This window comes from Meles meles, chromosome 7 (genome assembly GCF_922984935.1).
Source record: "Meles meles chromosome 7, mMelMel3.1 paternal haplotype, whole genome shotgun sequence".
In the NCBI taxonomy this organism is placed as follows: domain Eukaryota; kingdom Metazoa; phylum Chordata; class Mammalia; order Carnivora; family Mustelidae; genus Meles; species Meles meles.
In genome coordinates, this window is record NC_060072.1 from 72748915 (window position 1) to 72772906 (window position 23992).

Below are 23992 nucleotides of genomic sequence, written 5' to 3' on the forward strand. Positions count from 1 at the left end.
ACTGGGGTCCAAGTGGTATCTTTCTTGGATCCTCAGATCCATCCTGAGAGAACCTGATGGCATTCCTGGAGGGAAAGTGTGCCCCACTCCCACCTCAGCTCCTGACTCATGACCCCAGCTCACGACTTTGACCTGCAGAAGTTTCTCACTCTCACAGTAGTCCATACTCAATGTCCAGCAATCCATCAAAATTACCAGGTAAGTGTTCTTGCTCGTTTAAGGCACCCAGCAGATTCTGCTCCAGGTAGGTATCAGGTGCTGTATCTCTGGCCATGTCCATCCCTGCAGGCTTTGGAGAGGTTGCTTTTTGACCCCAGTTCTCTGAGAGGTCCAAGAGAAGTCACTGATTTTCAATTTTTTCAATTTTTCTCTCTGTAAGGAAGGGATTGGTAATTTCTGTTCTTTACATGTCAGAGCTGAACATGTACTTTCTTGACTAAGACTCCCTACTATTGGGAACACAGGAAGTAGTTCAGTGAGGACTGAATTGTCCTTACACTTGGCTTTGGTCACAAAATGAAAGGATTCCAGTGTGGTCATAGTATTATACCCAAACACTATGGTGTAATAGTCATGCGTAGCATTTACTGTGGGTGGAGGCATTTTGACAGGAGTTTTTTGTGGAATGATTAGCATGGGGATTAAAGGAAGAATTTAAGAAGAGGCTAATCGAGGCATTGCTGGAGAATTATAGAGAGTAATTTGGGGTGGAGGGATCCACAAGAATCTGTAGGACCTGAGGCTGGAAATATTAGGATATGTCCAAAGTACATCTGGACTAGAAAATGTTTTATCAAATTCTGTGGTCAGCATAGAGTCACTAAATATTTCATAAAGGGTAACAATGAATGCCAACAGTTAATCTAGCAAAAGTATTAGATAAGCTGAAAGGACACTGGGTAATAGTATTCAAGCTCAAGATTTGGTATCGGATGAGAAATGAAAAGGTAAAGTTGAGAAAGCTGTGATCTCAAAGGTCAGATCAGACATTTGAGAGGTCAAATCCAAGAACCCGGCTTACAACATGAAAAATCTGAGATGCAGTCAGCGCTTACAACAGAGACTTGATTCTGGAGTCACTGCATGGAGGCTATAGCTTAAACTTGGAATATAGATGTGGTTCTGGGAAGGACAAGAACTGGGGTTAGAACCTTTGGGAATGGGTACAATTAAGGGGTAGGAGAAAATGAAGTTAGCAGTGGAAAAGCCAGAAAGGTGGGAGAAAAGCTAGGATGAGATACAAAGCAAATTAAGGTGGAAGATGTTCTTTTTTTTTTTTTTTTTTAAGATTTTATTTATTTATTTGAGAGAGATAAGTGGGGAGGAAAGGGAGAAGCAGGCTCCCTGCTGAGCAGGGAGTGAGATGCGGGTCTCGATCCCACGACCCTGAGATCATGACCTGAGCGGAAGGCAGACACTTAAGTGACTGAGTCACCCAGGTGCCCTGAAGAAGTTCCTTTTTCCTTCTGGCAATGTCTGGCTTATATGGTCAGACGCTGAACTGGACAGACACACCCAATCCTGACAGAGGAAAAGATCTTCCTGTATGATTTGGCTTGAATGACTTGCTTCTTGCCAGAACTGAATTCTTTTTACAGTGGAAATAGATGTAAATGTTTCATAAGAAGTGTTTAGTGTTTATTAGGTAAAAGTCCACATTTATGAGATAAAGCTCCGTTCTTGGAATTCACCCAGATAGGAGAGTGCTTTGTGGTGGATAGAAATTGTGGTGGTAGTCAAATTTGGTATATAAAATTACCATGCCCTCAGAGGTAACTGCAAATGATTTACTCCAATGTACAGTCTTCACAATATATGAATTTCTTTGCAGCTCTGTATTTGTATGGAGTGGCCGCTATATGTATATATACCTAAAACACAAGCAGATGCTCTACGCCAGGTCCTGACTGGCTTGTTCCTCATGCTGACCATGTGGTCAGTGTTGAAAGGACAACAGGAATCTTTGATAAATCCCTGCTATAGCAACAAGACAGTTTTCATCAAGTTTGTGAAATGTAATTTTATTAATTAATAGAAGGGCATGTCTGACCAGACACACTGTTCCCAAATAAATAAAACCTCAGCATCATTAAAAGCACACAAACACACAGTTTAACAGGGTACAATACAAAATCAATTGAGATGATGTTCTTACTTGCATTTACTAAAAATCTGAGAAAGACTGTATTAATCTCTAAATAATTATCTTGCATAAAGAGAAAAGTAAAGCACAATTATTTTGTAGAAGGTTTTGGGAGTGACGATTTGAGAAGACTTTGCTTTAAAATATATTAAGGTACATCACAGGTCAAATCACACTCTGTTAACATTACAACATGGAATTGTACTTAATCAAAAATAAAAGTGGCTAAAGAAGGCTGTATACTTTCTTTTTCTAACATTATGCTAATTTCTATTTTTGGCATGAGTTAATAACCTTTTCCATTAGTAGGAAAATGTGCTCTGCAAACTCTCGGAGGGCACCACGGCCACCATTGCATTTGCAAATATATCCAACAGCTTTCTGGGCAGTAGAGCAGGCATCAGCAGGCACGCCACTTAGGCCCACTTTCTTCAAGCACTCCTCGTCAGACACTTCATTTCCTACCAAGTGAAAGAAACACTGGGTGAGAATTTAAGGAGACAAAGAATACTCAGTTCTAATAATGCAAACAGCAACCAGTAAGTAATTCTGGTGGTTTCAGTAAGATCTCAAGCACTGCATATAAGAATACCACAGATTATTGGCTTATGGACATTGGACAGGGTGTTTGCTATAGTGAGTGCTGTGAAGTGTATAAACCTGGCAATTCACAGACCTGTACCCCTAGTGCTAATAATACATTATATGTTAATAAAAAATAAAAGATTATTAAAAAAAAGGAAGCATTTACAAGTGTAATTGAGGTCTAGTATTCTCTGTAAGCAATTCAAAATCAACTCATCAGTTAAAGAAGGAGAATGGATTATAATTTCTGATTGCTATGCATATTAGAATTATGAGAAATTCTGTAAGTAAATTATGAATTATCTAAACTTTTCATTAAAAATATCCTAAACCCATGCAAGAACCCTAAGTTTATGTGGAATGATTATCAATGTTTTCGATCATTGATCAATGTTTTTCTCTTTGCTCCACCCCTTAGTTTTTTAGAGGGAGGGCTAGGAAGAATTCTTAGACATCATGTTTTTATCCCAAAGCTCTTCAGCATCTACCTCTAACATATATCTATCTCTAATAGGTATGTCTATTTTTTTTTTTTTTAAGTGAGAAAGTATCATCAAATTAACAATATCCACAATTCCTTAATATCATCTTGGGGCACCTGGGTGGCTCAGTTGGTTAACCATCTGTCTTTGGCTCAGCTCATGATCCTGGGGTCCTGGGATCGAGCCCCATGCTGGGCTCCCTACTCAGCTGGGAGTCTGCTTCTCCCTCTCCTGCTTGTGCTCTCTCCCCACCTCTCTCAAATAAATAAATAAATAAATAAATAAATAAATAAATAAATCTTAAAAAAATATCATCTAGTAACTTAGTGTGTGCTCAAATATCCCATTGTCTCAAATTTTCTTTTTTATAGTTGATCTGTTTGCGTCAGAAGCCAAAGTCCACAACTGGATTCTATTGATCTATATCTTAAGTACTTTTAATGTGTAACAGTTCTCTTTGATTATTCTTTGAAGAATTACTATCAGACTGACAAAACTATACCCTTTCTCCACCTGCCCTGCTATGCTCTCCCCCTTTCTGTTTTGTGTTGATAGGATGAATTTCAGAAGCACCCAGTACCTTAGATTCTCCATTCCGAGTAGAATTATTAGTATACCATAGACCAACTGCTACTAATAAAATGCTTGTTAATAAAAGTTTTAAATTTGTTTCACATTAATCTAGTGAAAATTTCTAAATGATTAAATGTATTGAAATCTGAATTTTTTCACTGAAAGATGATGAAAATTCAAGTATTTGATTTGCATAATCTACCCCTGAAACTAAGCTATGTTTTGTAAATTTACCTACATAAGTGTTGATATTTTTAAGGAACAAATTTTCATATGTTTGTGTGACACATGCAAAGTAGTGGTCTGATCTTAAATTAAAATTTGGAGTCTTTTCCTATTTTCTTGTTTTCTAGCCTCTGCTTTTTATAGTTTTTTTTTTAATTTTATATAAGTAATGCATATTTTTGGTAGAAACATTTTTTTAAATCAAGGCAAAAACAAAATCAATATCATCCTAATTACCACTATTTTTGGATAATCACTATATTTTGGCAGATGCAATTGCATGATTTTACCAACATAACACTATTATTACTACCTGCAGACACTATATTAGGCATCCTATATTATTTTCAATTTTCTTTCCAATAGCTTTATAAAGTTTGCTTTGCACTTAAACTATAAATAGGAAGGTTTGGAAAAGCTCGCTGAGGGTCGCATGGTACTTAGTACACCTGGAATTTGTTGTATGTGCCACTAAAATTGTTTTCTCCTTACAAAAACTAGATCATTTTCTGTCAAGGGCTCTGTCGTCTTCTCCACTGAATCTGCACATGTGGTTCAAAGGCTATTCCTAAAGTCCTCAGATGACCTGCTCCCAAAGCTTTCCTGTGCTGCTTCTTTTGAGGCCCATGTTACCCTTGTAACTACTTATCTCACACATGGCTTATGTCATATATGTATTTCAATAACTTGTCATCTTTAATATCTAAAATGTAGACACGAGACTGCAAGCTTGGGAGGCAGTTAAGTCTCAGCAACCGCCCCCAAGCCTGCACACAGCGTATCTGCTAAATGCCACCGTGAAAACCTTGACACCTGACCCTCCTTAGTACAGATTACATGGTTGCAGAGCGTTCCATTTTGTGGATGTTTTATGCTTGCAGGATATTTAAGTGGGCTCTTTTTTTTTTCCCCATTATTCACTCATTTGTCCAATTTCCTTCCCGGAACTGGAACTGAAGAGTTAAAAGTTGGAGCATTTTAATAAAGCAAACACCATCCAGAGTGTACTTCCTGTATGTTAGGGATCTGCTAAGTGCTTTACCCAGATTACCTCATTGCTTCCTATGACAGTCCTATGACACAGGTACTCTTGACATTTCCAGTTTATAGGGGAGGAAATGAAGGTTCACCTTACCAAAGCTGACCAGTCAGGTGCAGTCTGACTCCAAAGCCGTGTGTCAGTAATCATTCTATTAGGATACAACTGATATATGCACTATCAAGCTAACCCCCAGAAAGCCCATCCCAATTTAGCAGTTTCCTCAGTAGTGCAGAGAGTTCCTACTTCTCTACAATGATGCCGATCTTGAGAATTTTCTTTATTTCTCTATTTTCTTAAAAAAAAAAAAAAGAAAGAAAGAAACAAAAGAAAAAGAAAAGAAGGAAAAAAGAAAAATCCTGGCCACTTTATGATGGCTGAATAATAAGATACCAACCAAGATACGCCACTTCTTTCCAGCACAGGCCCATTTCTTTTCTCCACTCATCCAGAACTGCCAGCTTGTCTGGCACATTGACTTCCATTTTGCAATCCAGTTTTAAGGAAGACAGTGTCTGCTTTGAACATGCCCTTTCTGAGATTAACCTCACCTTAAAAAATAAAAAAAGAAAAGGAAAGAAAGAAGGGCAAAATGAGTAAATAAACAAGTATTTCCTAATAAAAATAACACCTGGTAAATAATATGAGTCACAAATGAGTGAAGGACCAATTAAGTAAAATCAACTGCTATTTTAAAATGATGAATTTTTACAACATTTTCTAATAGTCCAATAAAGGTAAAAGACACTGTTTTCTACAGTGGGAAGGAACCTATCTGCAGTTTAAAAAATATACATTGTCTGATACTAACCTAAAATTCTCCTATAATTCGATTTATCCAGAGGAAGTCTATACCTCGTCTCTTGTGCTGCTTAGGTACATACACATACTTAAGATTTCTAGGGAATTATAAGAAACTATCTTGGCTTTCATTTTTGAAAATATATTAAGTTATTTTGAGTTAAAAATTTCAGTCGTAATAAGCTAATCTTAAAAAATCCACAATATATTTGCTTTTTTCCCTAAATCCTGATACCTATTTTTTATGAAAATTTTCTTATTGAAAGATCCTACAGGAATTACTAGACAGTTACCATTTAAAAATAATATGCTTACTGAATAAACAAGAAATATTTGCTGATTGACAAATTCCTAATTTTATTCATCTAAGAGTAAAGGTATGACAGTTTTCTAGCCATGTGAAGGCTAAATTTCAGATATTTTAATAGAGTATACTAAAAATTTAAATCTATTTCCCTCATATGTTCTTTGACCCTGAATCATCACCTTGAAAAACATCACTATATTCAGGGGGCACATACCTCAATACCACTTTTCTTTAATAAACTTATCCCAATAGCATCTTTTACATCATAAGATATTATTTCTTTTTGGTCTCCTGATACATAAATGTGGCCATTGGTGAGACATCCATCAATATTGCAAACCAAAAGTTTTATTTCCTTAAGCTTCTCTTTGCCAAAATAGCCATATCTAAAAGAAACCAAAATAGACCTCTGAGTACAAATGCAATACTAATCACTCCCTCTCAACTGGCTAACACCAGTAAACTTAATAACCATTCCCACTCAGTTACTCAAACATTACCCTTCTACCCTTCACATTTACCTCACATATACACTTCAACTTCCAGTGCAAGACCTCGAGTAGAGTGGTCTAACCAGCCTATGTGTTTCTCTAGTTACTGAATAAGCCATCTACAGGCATGTTTTATGTGTCTGTCTTCCTCACGCGAACAGACTAACTACAAAGATACTAAAATGTCTGGAGTATCAAAAATTAGTGTCTAGAAAACTGTACATATCTACTAAAAGTATGTCAGGGTCCAGTGCAAAGGCTGTGCAAGTCTTGTTTTTACCTTAATACTCTTTGTTCTGCAATAGGCCAATCAATATCCACATCTATATCCACACTGTGCTCAGCTCGCATTTCGTAGTATGCCATTTTTCCGCCCTAAAGATGGTATGAATGCCATGAGTACTGTTTTTAACATTTATTCACAATTCCAAAAAGTTTATTATAATACAGAACAATGAATTCATTTCATTTCTACAATACTGAGAAAAATAAATTACCCAGTAAAATGACATTCAACAACTAATTTTTTGAGGGAAAACCTCTTTGTTTCCTATATATTCAAACCATAGGCCATAATATTCTTCAAATTCTGTTTACACAGTGCAAGCTTTCCATTTTTAAGTAGATTTCTATTTTAAGACTGAAAAAAGCAGAAATACCCATCTTCCAATTTCTGACAAAAAATTTTCTAGAAATTGCCTAATTGTATCCCCTTCCTCTGATAGTTTCTTCTGTCATCATTCAAAGCAGTATAAAGATTTTCAGAACTTATGTTCTAATTAGCAACTAAGTGGCAAGATTGGGGAGGAAAAATAACTGTAGTATCTGTTGTACAGAACTGTATTAGATCCCTGAACTACAGGCAGGAGTGGACATTAATTGTCTGGATTACATGTGGGCAAAGGGAGGGACAATTTCCTGATCTGGGGGTCTGGGGGCAAAGGGGGAGGCCTTTCCTTTGACTGTGAAAATCTTAATATCAAAATCAACTACTGGAAAATTTCATTTTTTAGAATTGTCAGTCTCTTCATAAATCTTACGATGAGATAGTTCATTGTTCTCCACACTTTAGGAAAGGGTCAAATATCAGTCATCTTAGCACAGAGTTTGGAAAGAGTGCTATCTACATGTGTCAAACCTAATTTTCCTGAATACTCAAACTTAACTAAACAGTCTACAGTTTGCCTATATACTGCCAGAAGATTGTTAAAAACCCTCTTACCTCAGAACGTAAGTCACATTAGAATTTTTACTATAGTAAGTAGAGGGTTTTTTTTAAATACTGATTTTGGGTGACATAAGGACCTGAATCCAAATCCCAATAATACCTCTTCTACCTATTTATTCCCTGAGCCAATTATTTCCTTTTTTTAAAGCAGCCATTCCCTTCTCTACAAAATTGGGCCAGGAATGTCTACTTTATTCCACTGCTATGCAAATTACATGAGATACCCGATGTAAAGTGTTTTGTACAGTCATTGGTACATAGTAAGGGCTGAATAAATAATTGCTATTAACGGAAAGGAACAAATACTATAAGATGCAACCATGTAGGCTCTAAAGATGTGAGAGATATCCAATCCCCGTCCCCATTTTAAAATGAGAGCAAAGAGCTTCGGAAAAGATGAAATGTATTTTCAAAGCCACAGAGTTAGAGGTAGAGAACTATAATCTGGCTTTCCTGACATCCAGGTTGGTGATCTTCCACATCTACTATGTTATTTTGTCTCTTTTTAAAACCAATAGATTTTTATTCAACTGTACAACCACAACCTGATGGTAAAAAACCATGGATTAAAAAGAGAATTTTGAATGGAATAAAATGAAAATCAGGACATGTGTACAACATTCAGTATCTGATTCATTTCTTAGTTGTAGCAGAATTCCTTGCTTATTCACTGAATGGATTCCAAAGATTAGTTTATTGTAAGCCTACAGGATAAAGGCCTCAGATGATAAATCTTATCAGTTATTGCCTTTTCTCTAGGAACTGATATTTTCCTTTATGAACTGTGCCATACGTCTTCCTTAGAACTGAGTTATACACATAAAAAGGTTTAAAAGATTTTTGCAAAATGAAGGCACAAACCTGTAAATAACCCATCTCTATCAAATGTCTTTTAGCAAAATAAAATGAGCCATTTTCATATAATTCTCCATCCCAGTCTTGTCGACGAGGTCGTTTAGCTGGATTCAAATTCAGAGGCTCAGTCACTTCACGAACTAAAAGCAAAAAGCTATAGTAAGTCTCTGTTGCTTTGAATACTGAGTACTCATTTAGTAGTTTTAAAAATAAACTGAAACTGTAAAATATTTTTGTCTCAATAAATAAATAGATTTTAAAAGGAATAAAATCTCTAATGACGCTGATGATTTATCTTTGGTAATATTTAATAATTATTATCTAATCATAAAAAATAAAGTATTTTATAGAGGAATTCTGAATAATTGAGGTTTTAAGGCATTTTAAAAAATACAGGGTTCTGGGAGGACATCAAGGCAACCTTAAGGCAGCTTCAAAAGGACTGAACGTGGGTGCCTGGGTGGCTCAGAGCGTTGGTCCTCTCTGCCTTCGGCTCAGGTCATGATCTCAGGGTCCTGGGATAGAGCCCTGCATTGGGCTCTCTGCTCGGCAGGGAGCCTGCTTCTCCCTCTCTCTGGCTTGCCTCTCTGCCTACTTGTGATCTCTGTCAAATAAATAAATAAAATCTTTAAAAGAAAAAAAAGGACTGAACTTGTCATATAATATCCTTATTTGAATATTTTAATATAGTTCTCATTATTAAGTATTTACTTCTATAGAAATACAGTGTACATGTTTATATAAGGTGGCTGAGAAATTACTTGCAGAGAGCTATTACAGAAAACTGAAGATTTCCTCATTAAATTATTGAGACTTTTACATTGATAAAAATGTTTGTATACTACATATTCTTATCAGTAATTTAAAAATATACTAAGCATAATAATAAATAATATTTACTTATTACTATCCATGGTAATGAAGGCTCAGCGATATCAACATTAGTGATTACAACATGATGTAACAAACGAAGCCCTCAGTACTGGTAATCCTGGTAAGGGATCCTCTTGCCTTTTCACTGTATTTTTTCCAAACTGTGTTTATGGATGTGTATTGACATGCATACATGATTCTGTGTGCGTGTGTGCATGTGTGTTTAAAGCTGGTGATTATTCAGAATCTTTTTGATTCAAATTTTGGTTGTCAATTGTGTGAGCAATGGCTTCTAGAAATAACTTTACTTACTTCCCTAACTAAACCATCCTTTTTTCAATCCTAGTCCATCAGTGCTTGATATAATCTAGAAAAAATACTCAGCAATTATACACTGGTTAACTACACAGGGTATAGTTTTATAGGCACTGGATACACAGCAATGAATACAACTCTTTCCACTTTAACAGAATGTGCAGTCTAGTGGTGGAGATAGGCAATAAACAAACTAATTCAAGTGGTGCTTTGAAGGAAAGGAATGAGAGGGGCAAGTCTTTCCTAAGTGAACAAGGATCAGCAGCTGCTTTCTCTCTGGGGCTATTAGCTGCATCTGAGGAAGAAGTGAAAGAAAGATCAAACTTGGCATAAGCAGAAGGACTCTGCTGGGGTAAGGAGAAACCAGAAGAGTTTTTAATGGGCCCTGTAGACTAGAATCACAGATTGGCTTCTGTAAGAGCCCACCCACTTTTTCCCCTGCAGGACGTTTCCTGAGTGAGCTGAGGCACAAGAAGCTAGGGATTGGCTGGAAGGCAGGAGAGATCATTAGAGTTTTGTGGGGCTTAGATCCCAAAGTCCTGTTGGCTTCGGGTTATCAGGAATACATACAAGATCCATCTCCTGGCAAGACATCTGCACTAAGAGGTAAAGTGAAACTAAAGCTCAAACCCACCAGCACAACTCCTAATTGGATCAAAGTGAGTAGCTCCATATCCTATCTGCCTGATAGAAGAAAGGGTGTGCCCTCCCTAGAGGAAAATCATATATACAGACCCTTAAACAACGCCGGGGTTGGGGCCAACCACTGACATGGTCAAAAATCCACATGTAACTTTTGATTCCCCCCAAACCTTAACTACTCAGAGCTTACTGTTGACCAGAAGCCTTACCAATAACATAGTCAATTAACACATATTTTGTATATTTTATGTATTGTGTTGTTGCAATAAAATAAGCTAGAGAAAAAAATGCTACTAAGAAAATCATAAGGAAGAGAAAATACATTTACAGTGCTGTACTGTATTTATTGAAAACACTGTGTATAAGTGGACCCGTGCAGTCCAAATCCGTGTTGCTCAAGGGTCAGCTGTACTCCAGCCTCTGTATCAGGCAGATGACAAAATACAAGTTATTCTGAAGAAGCAGAAATACATTACCCATAATTAGAGAAAAACAATCAGTTGTAGAAACAGAACTACAAATGACCCAGCTATCAGAACCCGCAATCGAGGCTTTTCAATTAACTATCATAAATATGTTAAAGATATTAGAGGAAAAGATTTAAAAAAGATAAAAAGATGGAGAATTTCAACAGAGAACAGAATGTCTAAAAATTACTCCAATGTACATTCCACAATGGAAAACACACGTATCTGAAATAATTCACTGGACAGGATTTAAAGTGCTCTGGACAAGTCAGAGGAAATGATCAATGAACTCAAATATGTCAACTGAAATTACTCAACATGAAGGACAGAGAGAAAAATCAACAAACAAAACAGAACAGACTGTGAAAGACATGTGGACCCCATAAAACTGTTTAAGACACACTTAAATCTGAGTCCCAGGAAGAGAGGAGAGAGAAAATATGGCAGAAGAAATATTTGGAGATAATGGCACAGAATTTCTGGAAACTAATGACAGATATCAACCTACAGATATGAGAAGTTCAGAGAATTCTAAACAGGATAAATACAACAAAACGACAGCAATACAAATTGGAGTCAACTATGAACAATTAAAATAAACGGAAAAATCTTAAAAGCAGCCTGAGGGAAAAAGACATCATATTTAGAGAAACAAGGATCAGAATAATAGCTGATTTCTTTTAAGAAACAATGGATGGCAGAAAATAATGAAATGATGTGTTAATGATGCATCTTCAAAAGAGTAACATCTTAAAGATGCGATCTGAAAATGCTGAAAGAAAGAAAAGGCAAACCAAAATTTTATATTCAATGAAAATGCCCTTTACAAATAAGGGCAAATTATAGACATTTTTAGACAGACAAAAGCTGAGAGGAGCTGTTACTAACAGATTGTACACTATAAGACAGAAGCACATGTTAAGTGGTAAGAAATGAAGAATAACAAAAAAAGATAAATATGCAGGTGAAGATAAATGACGATTTTAAAATAACTTGAAGTACCATTAACTATTTAAAATAAATAGAACAACGTATCATAATATATATAGAAATAGATTATGTGACAATAGAACAAAAGGCAGGGGCTAAATAGAAATTTACTATTGTAAGGTTCTTAGTTATTTGTGAATACAGTTATCTGTAGTTATTTGTAACTACAAATTAGTTATTTGTAGATAATAACAAACTAAGGGTGCAGAGTGTAATCTCTTGAGCAGTGCTGTCCAATAAATATAATGTGAGCTGCATAGATAATTTTAAGTTTTCTAATGGCTACAATTTTTAAAAAGTAAAAAGAAGTGAAGTCAGTTGTAATAATAGATTTTATTTAGCCCAAGTATCTAAAATGTTTTTAACATGTAATAAATATAAGAATTATTAATGAGATATTGCATATACTTCTTTCATACTAATCTTAGAAATCCAATGTATATTTTATGCTTAACGCATATCTCAATTTGGACTAACTACACTTCGAGGGCTAACAGTACTAGAGGCTACTATATGAGATGGTAAGGTTCTAGCGTGATGACAAAAAAAATACAAAAAGTTAATACAGTATAAAATGGAACAATTTTTCAAGTATTGATTAATCCAGTAGCACTTTTAGTGATTTTATAAACAAGGAACAAAAGAATAGACTTACAAGAAATACCATTCTGGGTTAGAACCACTGTTCATCAATAGCATTCTGTTTCATAGTGATTCTAAGAAAATTAATGACAAGACAAAGGTCTTGTCCCTAATATTCACTTTTTTTTTTCATTTTATTTATTTTTTCAGTGTAACAGTATTCATTCTTTTTGCACAACACCCAGTGCTCCATGAAAAACGTGCCCTCCCCATTACCCACCACCTGTTCCCCCAACCTCCCACCCCTGACCTAATATTCACTTCTTGATGTTAAAAGACATTTAATCGAACATATCTAATTTTCTTAAAAATACTTACAGATCTAATTTTTATGGCTTTGGCTTTGTCATCTATTTAACAAACATATTTCTTGGACTTCTTGAACTTCAATCGTATACCATATAAAGCTCAATATTCAGTTTAACACTGGGCTTCCTTGATTTGCTTCAACAATTTGTTTCTTAAGCTTTAATAAGAGCCTTCCTAGAAATTATTTCCTCAGAAATAAAAATTTCTGAGAACTGGTAGGTTCGAAGTTAAAATGTATAGCTTAACACAGAACATGGCACAGGGAAGACAATAAATATTTACTGAATGTAATGAAGCTGTAAATGTATTTACTGATGTATTTCATTGGTTTGGGTAACATTCAGATTTTGAGACTGGAGAATCTTATTCTCAGCCCCTCCATCCTCTTACTTGCTCTCTTTTTTTGCGTTGTCTCCAGTTTCATTGCTCCAGTTTCACTCATATGCATTTCACTGTCTTCTTGAGGTCACAACAAGGCAGCTCTACTATATTCAACAAATGCCAGGGCACCTAACAGAAATCAAACTGCCTTTCCTTACATATGTTACATTTACCTACTCTTGGTCATCCTATTCTTTATTCCGTATTTTACTAGCTTACCTGGCTAGAAATCAGACTCCTGCGTCTTCTTACATTGGACAATCTAACAAATTGTGGGAAGCAATTCCAGAATGCATTCTTGAGGTCCTCTAGAAATTTTTGATAGACTTCTATCCCCACAATCCTATTATGATTTATATGGAGTTTACCGAGTAAGTCTAGAACCAACACAGAAGTATTTCACATCTAGAAAAAGGACACGCCTGCCTCAAAAGGCAAATAGAGTGTTAACATGTCCATTTTTAAAAAGTAAAGCAGGGAATTTGGTCTGTCTTGTCTCAATAATCACAAGACTTAGAACTGATTATAAATGTCATTACCTACTACAGTTAATGATCACGTGTTGCTCCCTTCACTCCTAAAGAATATTTACACATGAAAAAGCAGATTCTCCATAAAAGCTAAAATCAATACCGATATAACAGATTACCTCCTTTCTGAATTTCACTCCATCGAAACTGATGGCGTCTCACAACAGAGAAAACGGAATCATATCCTTCTTCTCGAATCATTTCTGCAACTTTTTGAAGGTCAGTAGGATGTAAACATGGAGAAGTTGCTTGAATATTTCCTACAATGTCAACCTCTTAAAAAGAGAAAACAAATGAAGAGGACATCAAAGTTCTTTGCAAGGAATACAAAGATCTTAAATTCAAATGTGAAAACAAGTCTTATGAAATAATAAATTAGAAATTACATAAAATTTTGAATAAACTATCAAATTCATACCATTGTGATAATTAAGAAATTCTATGATGGCATCTAGTGAGGTAGAACTGTCTTTTGAAACTTCAGAACTTCTTCGATGAACTTGGGCACCAAATTGTTTGGCCACATTCTCAATTTCATCATGGTCTGTTGAAACCCACACACTGGATAGATAGTAAAAAATAAATATAACAAGTCAAATCATTAAAAGAAACCTCTAAAGATAAAAAGGAGCTCTGCAACACCAAAATACAGCTTACATGATATTAGAATAGTTTTTATACCATCAAAAAAATTACAGATCTAACATAATATAAAATTTAAAGGATTATATTTTGTATAATATATAATAATATATATAACACTTTATTAACTGTCTGAATAAAACTATAGTACCAAATATACTTTTTGTTTACATACAAAACTATTTGTATTTGTATTGTCTTATGTCTTATATTATTTATATAAGTATTATTTATGTAGCCCAAGATATAGTTTTATAAAAATAGAAAAAAATGACACTTTGTATATTTAAGGCTACTGGTATTAAGTAAAATAGAAGTTCATATCTAAAGGCAATAAAGAAGATCTTGCTTCTTATTCCTCATTCAATCCAAATTAGTGTGTGAAGAATTTTAATATACTTGCTAAGAAAAAAAAACGGATTTGTATTAGTCAAACCATGAAGCTGAAAGAATTTCAAGCTTAGAAGCAATGTAATGCCTAGATTGGGCTCAAAATAATCAGCTAATCCAACTCTCCTGTTTTGCCAACAATGGGTATACTATAAATATATGACACATAACTGATGGAGTTTTAGCCATTGATAATTACAGACATGGAGAATGTGAGTTGATTGGCTCTGGGACATTTAACTTAACTGCACCTTTCACCACATTTTATGTGGTTCACCGTTTAGACTTTCTAAGATGAAGACTATGAGTAGAATGCTACTTCAGGGAAGTGTGCCAGTCTCTACTGAAGTTAAGTTTCCTGGACCTTCACAAATTTCCTTTGCTAGAAAAAAAGATGTGAATATTCTTGCCACAATGTTTTATTAGTGATGTTACACAAAGACAGTTTAATGACTTGTGGTCTTTGGCATATGCATTTTTCTTTTAGCACCTTTATTCAACATCTGCTGGGGGTAAGAGGAACTGCATGTTTCAGATAGACATATTTCAGATATCTATGCTCAATTGTCAAGAATGAAAAGAAAGTGAGAAACTATAGGAGTATTTTTTTAGGAGACAGAAGTTTACTGAACACCAAAAATAAAACAAAAAAAAAAAACCAAAAACCCATAACTAACATCTCCAGATTTTACTTATTGATTTCCATTCTTCCATTTAATATTTGCAGAAGGAAGATTTAAATCTAAAGATAAAGTCAATAACCTCCCTAATTTTTTTTTTTAAAGCCTAGTAAACACGATGAGCCACTGGCTAGGGATCAGATATCTTACATTTACTGTCAGTCTGTGTGAGGCAGAACACAGAAGTCCCCAGAAATATTTGGGGGAAGATATTCTACTGGAGAAATGTCATAGTCAAAGGTGCATAACAAAGGGAAGTACCAATGAAAACCTAGTTTTAAAATAGAGAAGGTGAAGGGAGGATGGTTAAGTGGTAAATACAGTAAGGAGTGAACAGGAAAAGCAAAAGAAATGGTCTTCTGACATCTAATTTATGTCACTAATTGAAATTACTGATGTCACTTTTTATCTTGATTTTCTGTAATGAAAACTCAACACCATGGGATTCGGTGACATTTTTGAAATGCTTAAAAGGCAAATAAAAAATAACAGAGGTTTTGGAAGAGATTTGTTTTTCCTTCCTCCCTTTTATCACTCATTCATTTTTTTCATTCATTCATTCATTCATTTTCATTCATCATTTCATTCGTTTACTGAGTGCCTATTATGTTTCAGGTCCTACTGTGGACATGTAGTCCATTTTCTTGAGAAACTTTCAGTTCTTAGCCCACTGGTAGAGACAGAGGCCAACACAGTACTGAAATACTCCTTAAACTGACAAGGGAAGAGAGGTAAGGAAGCAACGACTAACCTCTCTACAATGCTTTATTTTTACAAAGTATTTTTATAGTGCCTGCTCCATAACACGCTCAATCTATATGTGTTAATAAATGAAAGATTAAATGGTTAACACCATGGGATCTGAAGGAATGAGTCCAAATCCTAGCTCTACCACATGTTAGCTATATGACCTTAGGCAAAATCCATCATCTCCCTAGGCCTCGATTTTTTAGTAAAGTGCAGGTGATTTAAAAAAAAAAAAAAAAATACCCGTGATAATAACAGTACCTCATATCACTGTTAGAAGGATTTAATACAAACCACAAGCTATTCGAAATAATAAAATAGGAATGGTAATAAAGGCATACATACATGGTCTCATTTAATCCTCACACTGATTCTGTTGGAAGGAAAACTGAAGTTCTGAAAGTCCAAATGTCTCATTTATATGTATGAAAATAGCATCCCATATGTAGACTTAAAATACAGTGAACATCATTTATTAAAGGGGTTATGTAAGTAGATCATTTTCCTTTGGTTTAGGGGAATCAGAAGAAAGAGGGCAAAAGGAAAGAGTCAGCAAATGAATAAACAGGTCAATAAAATGTAAAATCAAGTACAGAATAAATGTCAAAGCCTAATGCTAATGACTTTAGCCTCAAATGAAGTCATATTCCATCTAATAGGATGAACAGGAATATCAACCCTGATGCCTGTGAATATTATTTCAAATCACAAAATGCCATTCTAGGGATAACAGAGCATAGGCTTATTATTAATCACAAATCCACACCCTACAAATGAAACTAAAGTTCCAGGCTTATTATTAATCACAAATCCACACCCTAGAAATGAAACTAAAGTTCATTTTTTTTCCCCCACAGTATGTTAGGTAACATTCACAAAATCAATTTGTTCTGAGGTTTACTAACACAGCACTGAACCACTGCTGAAATCAGCTCTTACAAACTAACCTCTAACAATAACTTTTTACTAAATGAAAAAAATTGTCTTTGCATTTTTCTCAACTGCTATCCAAAGTAGTATGCAAAGTTAGCAACCCTGGAAGTATTGTTAGCTTTGACTCTGAGCAGGCCAGAAAAATCTGCCTCAATGAACAAATCATGGCTGAACAAAATAATCTCCTAAGCATCTTCTAGCCCTGAAAAACACAATTGGGCAGCTGCAATTTTCAATTCCTTCCTAGGGTAAATATTTATCAAAGAAAGAAAATAGAACGTGTGGGGCAGCAAGGTTGCTCCAAACTTGGACCATAGCTTCAGAATAAATCAATTAAATCCAAATCAACACATTTTAATTGAGGTTCCAATACATTAAGCATACCAAGGTAAGTAAGAGTACCTGCTCACAAGAACCTCTTTAACCCAGTAGAGCAAGGGTCATCCCAGGCCAAATCTGGCTTTCATTGGAATTTCAATGGACTATAGCTACACTCATTCACTTATGTATTGTTATGGCTACCTTCACAACATACAACAGAGCTAAGCAACAGAGACAAAGTCTAAAATATTTAGTATTTAGCCCTTTATAGAAAAGTTGGTGGACCCTTGAAATAGAGAGTAAAGACACAGTTCCATGAACTCTTCAAGGTCAAAGTGTGTCAGCATTAGAAAGAATTCTGAAAATCATTACAACTTTCCCATTTTACAAGTAAGGAAACTGTGGCCCATAGAAGAGATGAGGATTGTAAAAACTTTCAATAAGGGGGTAAAATGTCAAGGACAGATCACACGCTAGACACATTCTAATGGCTGTATATATACTACTTCACTTAATCCCCTCAGCAAGCCTATGAGGTGGATATTTAAGTCCATTCTGCAGACGAGGAAACTGAGGCACAGATGTTAAGTGATTTACCCAAAGTTGCAGTTAACATGTGGTGAAGCCAGAAACTCAAATCCACAGTTTAACTCCAGGGTCTATGACCTTACTTCACTGCATAGTGCGTGTACTAAAAGAAGGTCTGAACACTGCTGCTCTGTGCGGAAAACGAAGACACAGTTACTTTTCACTGAGGAGATCAGCAAAAATGTCCCTGAGGAAGTAGTGCTAGTCCCCTTTTTTACCTTATTAGTTGAAGTTTTCAGATCCCTAGAAAGGATGCAACATAGCAAACAGCTATGCAACCTAAACAGAGGAAAATCACTTTGTTACACAGTATTCTAAGTTTAAGAAGGCAGAGTCAGACCAATTATGCTCATTTTGCTGGTTAAGAAAAATACTGGTTTTATTTCTTCTAATTACTATTATTAGTATAGTAACAGATACCATAGGTGGCCTGAAGTATGAAATATCCTTCCAATTGTCAAATGCTTCCTCTCATCTAGATGTACTAAATAAATTGGCACAGAAAAGGTTCTTAGGGATCATTTATTCTTTCGTGGAGTTTTGTATAAATGCATTTTAATAAATGGAAACAGGAAAATTAATGCTTAATATATAACATATATTTTCCAATCATTTTGTAGCAAAATCTCCTATGTCTGCTATAAGGGTCTTTGTTGGGTTTTGACTCCTAGCATTTACTCCCCTTTGGTAATCATATTCCAGTTTTTCTCTTGATGCAACTGTCACATTGTGCCTCAGGGGACGCTCCATCACTGGCTCCAACAGCGGAAGAGGCAGCTAAACTGTACCAACATAAGCACTGGGGACCCAAAGAAACTCTTTGATTAGACTTAAGCCTGTAAGGAGTAAAATAAAGGGGTAAACAAAGCTGGAGAGCAAGGCAGAAAGGACAGCTTTGATTTGTTAACTATGGCAGTAGGGAAAAGACTCTAGCAGAAACTCAACTCAAATCCCCCAAAACAAAGGCTGGAGACTTCTTAAAGGCTGGAGTGTGTTAAGGAAAAGGTACTGCAAGGGTGATAAAGGGGGTTAGTCCCTGTGACTAGGCCATCTGGGTTTGTTAACTGGTGCTTATCCAGAGAAGAAACACACTTAACTTCATGATGGAGGCAAGGTGCAAATTGAAGCAAGGTGCCCATGGAATTTAGGCCCTTAATCCTCCCACAGGGACTAAGAATGAATGAGGGTTATCTACTAGGATGTTTCCATTTCAAAGAGACAGTTTTGGGTGGTAAATTTACATTTCAAAGGCTGGAAAAGGGGTTTATAACTATAAGCTTTCAAAAGTAGTTGCTCTGAGATAGGGTTCAGAGGCTACCCACCAATCACCAGGTTGTACCTGAAACAAAACAGTAAATTATCTTGGCAGCATTGACCTTTCTCAGCCATTTTAAGGGGGGCTAGGATCATCCAGAAGCATGGCCTGACGCTCCTGGAAACCATACTAGAGTTTGGATAAGTCGTTATGTGCTGAGAGTTTTGCAGTTCTCAGCACAATCACCTGACACCATAAAGGGAGAGCCTATCTAGAAGAACTAAGAAATGGAGGATTCTGGTGACAGAGTGCATCATTCCCTTACCCTGCTTTATTTTTCTCGAAAATACTGTCAACACCAAATATAGTATACACAGTTTGTTTATTGCTTGTCTCTCAAAATGCAAGCTCCATGAGACTAAGGACTGACTGTTGCTACTATCACCTCTCGTTAAGGACACAGTACAGTGCCAGTCACACAATAGATGGTCAACAAATATTTGCTGAATGAATGAATCATTTTGGCCTTTGAATCTCACTGTACCTGAAACAAGCCTTACCTTTTTTTGTTAAGCCAGGCTGAAAGGGGGTTCCTGATATGTAACGAGAGTTGTGAGTTTTGTTCTTAATTTACTGTGAAAGTGATTTTTGATCTCTACTTCATTTCACAAAAATGGCATATCCCTGGCCTGGATGCACTTCTCTCAGTCTTTTTTCTCCCCCAGTGTGCACTCTTTATAAAGGTGAAAAAATTTCCAAAAGGCAGTAAGCCCCAGGGATAAGAACCATGTCATTTCATCTTGGTATTTCCTTGGATGTGCATGACAGAAATTAGGGCTCAGTAAATGTTAACTGAATTGAACCAAATTCTCAAGGCTTTCCCTATCTCTCCTTTGCACACTTCCTATTACATTGCTACATCAGAGTTATCTTCTGGGTGCCTACCCTATTTACCTCGTTCCACCCAGCGCTCCCCTTGGATTAAAACATTAAGAAAATAAGTAAATCCATACTTTTGGAGTATCTTTCTTTAAACACGACTAGTTAAATGAAAATCGTATGCCCATATATTAATGTGGGCAATTAAGATGCTCCAAAAACAATCATCTCTTCAAGAACCAAAGCCCCATCCAAAAGTTAAAATAATTTACTTCCCACAGTAACAAATTCAAGCATAATTAGGGTGAAGTTACTATGTGTAAACTCATTCCTGGCACAAAATTCTATCTCTGTTCTTTTATGAATGATACCAGCTTGTCCCTCCTGACCAAAATGGCATATGGGCAATGTCTCTGAATGATGCACAATTAAAACAGTCTCGGGGCGGACGAAGTTCCAAAGACACAATGAAAGCATTTATAAGCATATCATAAAACAGCCTGCTGTACGTTTCCTCACTCTCTCTTACCTATGAACAAATGCAGGGGGTTTTCTAGATTGTGCTGACTCACAGGCAGATTTGCTTGGAGTATTTTGCAAAGGTCAGAAAAGGATCTCCAAGCTGAGCTTGAAACTAGAAAGCCTTGACACCTCACTCCATTCAGGAACCTGATGCCTCCCTAATCGATCGGCACCAAGTGGTTATCACAGGCTGAGCAACAAGGGAACCCCAAAGGCCTCTGCCTGCTGGAGTTCACATGTCGCCACAGACGTTTCATAGGGGTGGCCTCCTTTCCTTTACACGGTGAGGTCAACCAGGGCAGCGGAGACGGCTGAAAAAGGGGCAATCTCCCCTCTGACGGACGGCATGCTCAAGGGCAGGCACAGGCACTGTCCCAGGTCAAGACTACGAGCAGCGACGGAACAAGGAAGAAGCTGGAGCACTTCCTCCCTGCGCTCTCACCCGGGGCCTCCACACCCCGGATCTTGCACACCCCTTTCAAGAGCAATTGCCCCGGGAGCCCCAGCCCTTCCAGCGGCCCGGCTCCCTCGCCCGACCCCCGCCCAGACCGCGCCGCCCACTCTCGCACATGCGCACCTCTGGAAGACCCCCGAGTCCAGGGCCGCACGCAGAACCCAGCCAATAAGCGGGACCCCCGCCAGGTGCTTAATGTTCTTCAGAGGGATGCCCTTGCTGCCGCCCCGGGCCAGAATTAGGGCCGCCAGGTGCGGGGGCTTCTCCACGCCTCGGCCCTGGCCTCCGCGGGAGTTGCGCTGCAGCTTCGGCGGCCGGCCCCGGGAGGGCCGCCCCCGCGGGTTGGACACGGAGGTGGCGGCCCCCTTCTCCACCGAGTCCATCTTCCTCCCACGCCTTCTCCCCAGCTTTTCCACATCCGGGAGCTCTTCTCTCGCCACCTCAGCTCGGCGCCGCCCGATCTCCCCGCCCGAGCACTCGCGGGGGTGGCTGTTCCAGCTCCTGGCCCCGCCCCTGCCACGGCCCGTCTCTTCGCGGGGCACGCCGGGAATTGTAGTCCGCGGCCGTGTCTCCGGGTTCCCGTAGGCGGGGTAGACCCCAAACCCACGCCAGGCACTGAGAGTCCGGGGATTACTGGAAAGAAGTGCAGCTTTTTGGGGGGAGGGGGTGAAAACTATACGCAGATTTCTCAACTAGGCAGCATACATTATAGATTTTTTGGTAAGGAACTTCCCCACTTAAGAAAGATAGTGGGTTTCCCACTGCACACTCAGATGCACCCTAACACGAATCAATCTTATATTTAAAAATTATAATTGTATATTTTTCTGCTGTGTTCCTGACTCTATTTCCAAGAGATTACCGCATTCAAATGTCTTACAGGCACCTTATATTCAACATTAAAAAACCTCAATTCTCTATATGGGCTCAAAATGCTCCTACATCGGCATTTTCTATCAACATCACTGAAAATCTAGCATTGGAAACTTGGAAGTCAACCTTGACTATTCCCCTACAGTGCAGTAATCACCTGTTCTTGTTTTTTTGTGGTTATTTTGTTTTATTTGCTATAAATCTTTTCCTTTTATAAATTGTTACCTCTATTATCTGGTGGAGTTTTCACTCACATCCTCTGCATTGCGGAGGTGGCTGTGTGACTCAAGTGGTGGGTATAGTATCTCATCTTCCTGAACACAGTTGTCGTCTAGGGACAAGCAGGTGACCAAGCAGAGCCCACTGGAAACCCTCCCAGAGACTGGGGAAGAAAGGATCTTTCTCTTGTTGAATTTCTGGGTATTAAGAACACTATAAATCTGATTCCTTCTGGCAGGATGAGGGAGGGGAACTAGGAGGGTTTGCTGTTCTGAAATGGGCTGGGAGACCAAAAAAAAAAAAAAAAAAAAAAAATGCGGTGTCAAGATATGCAGGGAGAGAGAGAAAGAGCCCTGATGGTATCATATCTTGATCCACCTAGAAGTTCAAAGGCATGTATCCACATGCACACACAATCTCTTTTTTACAGATTTTTGAGAAAGTGTCTCTGACCTAACACACATTTTGTCTTCACCACTTTTGCAAGCCTGTATCTAGAAATAGAGAGTCTCCTTGTCTAGTAGAGGCTAACACATCCAGAAGGCATGGGACATGGTATTGTCATTTCTTTTCAAGGAGGGTAAAAAGGCCTTTGTGCTTCTCAGGTCTTGGCCTCTTTGGAAAGGAAGAGAAAAAAGCTCTCACGTTTTAGGTCTTAGGAGAGCCACTAGAAACTTCACATTCCCTTGCCTGTGAGGTAGCCGATGGACCAGCTCTTGCTGGAACCGGTTCAGGGAGAAAGTGCTGAGCCAGCAGTAATGTGAAAAGATGGCTGTAAACAGATATCAGTGCAGGCCTGGAGGAGGGAGATGTGCTCCAAGAACCATTGCGGAGCTCTAGGCCAAACAGTCAGTTTGTGCCCCCTCCCCCTATGGGCTCTTTGAATAGAAATCTTGCATTTACTGTGCTTCAGAGACACCAACAATGATTTTTTTTGTGACAACCATGTGAGAAGGACATCTACTGCTTCTTACACACCAAATCTTTTTTCCTCTCTACCTCGGTAACAGCCTTAGTTCTCCCTAATAATACAGTTGCTATTCTCCACAGTGATTCCCTAGAGACCCATAAACTCTATTGGGTCACCAACACCTCAGTGAGGGACTCTGGGGCACAATGGTGTCCTTCAAGCTGGGGACAGAGCAAGTGCTACCAATGTTACTTATCAAAGAGATTATAGTGATTTGCGTAAATGCTGTGAGAGCTGCTCCAGAAGTACTGTTCCTTCTTTGTAATCACATATAGAACAATGTGTGGGTCAGAGTATGTGTTCAGTAAATGTCAGTGAGCTGCATTTTTTATTACTTTTCCAGTCTCTCCCCACACATATTTTTGTTTATAGTTGCAATCTTATGATAATAAAGCATTTTGTATTCTTTGCACAATTTTGGTTTGACTTAAGAACTGGCTGATTTCAATTTGGAGGGAGAGGGAGACACTGAGAGAGAGAGAGGGAGAGAGGATGGTAATAAAAGTGGAAAATAATCCATCTAGTTCCAAATATGGCACATAAAATTTTGATAAATGTTCTTTCAGTAAAATCGGAGTATATGTATTTAATGTATTCTTCTTCACTGTAATCAATGAGCATAAAGTCTCAGTTGAGCAAAA

At 37.5% G+C, this 23992-nt stretch overlaps 1 protein-coding gene across 1 annotated transcript; it reads right to left on the reverse strand.

Moving 5' to 3' along the window:
- Positions 1–2000: 2000 nt before the first annotated feature.
- CMAS (cytidine monophosphate N-acetylneuraminic acid synthetase) lies at positions 2001–21769 on the reverse strand. Its single transcript, XM_046012880.1, has 8 exons — positions 21413–21769; positions 14297–14439; positions 13998–14153; positions 8736–8869; positions 6927–7021; positions 6370–6541; positions 5445–5598; positions 2001–2604 (listed from the first exon to the last, which is right to left on the reverse strand). The coding sequence occupies exons 1-8, from the start codon at positions 21670–21672 to the stop codon at positions 2414–2416; spliced, it is 1305 nt and encodes a 434-aa protein (XP_045868836.1). The 5' UTR covers positions 21673–21769; the 3' UTR covers positions 2001–2413.
- Positions 21770–23992: the final 2223 nt, after the last annotated feature.

Excerpts from the sequence above, each read along its gene's own strand:
- CMAS (XM_046012880.1), bottom strand. The coding sequence starts at position 21,672 with ATGGACTCGGTGGAGAAGGGGGCCGCCACCTCCGTGTCCAACCCGCGG. Across the intron at positions 14,440-21,412 it reads GACTCGGGGGTCTTCCAGAG|TGTGTGGGTTTCAACAGACC; the intron begins GTGCGCATGTGC and ends CTATCTATCCAG. Across the intron at positions 6,542-6,926 it reads GCAGAACAAAGAGTATTAAG|ATATGGCTATTTTGGCAAAG; the intron begins GTAAAAACAAGA and ends GGTTTCTTTTAG.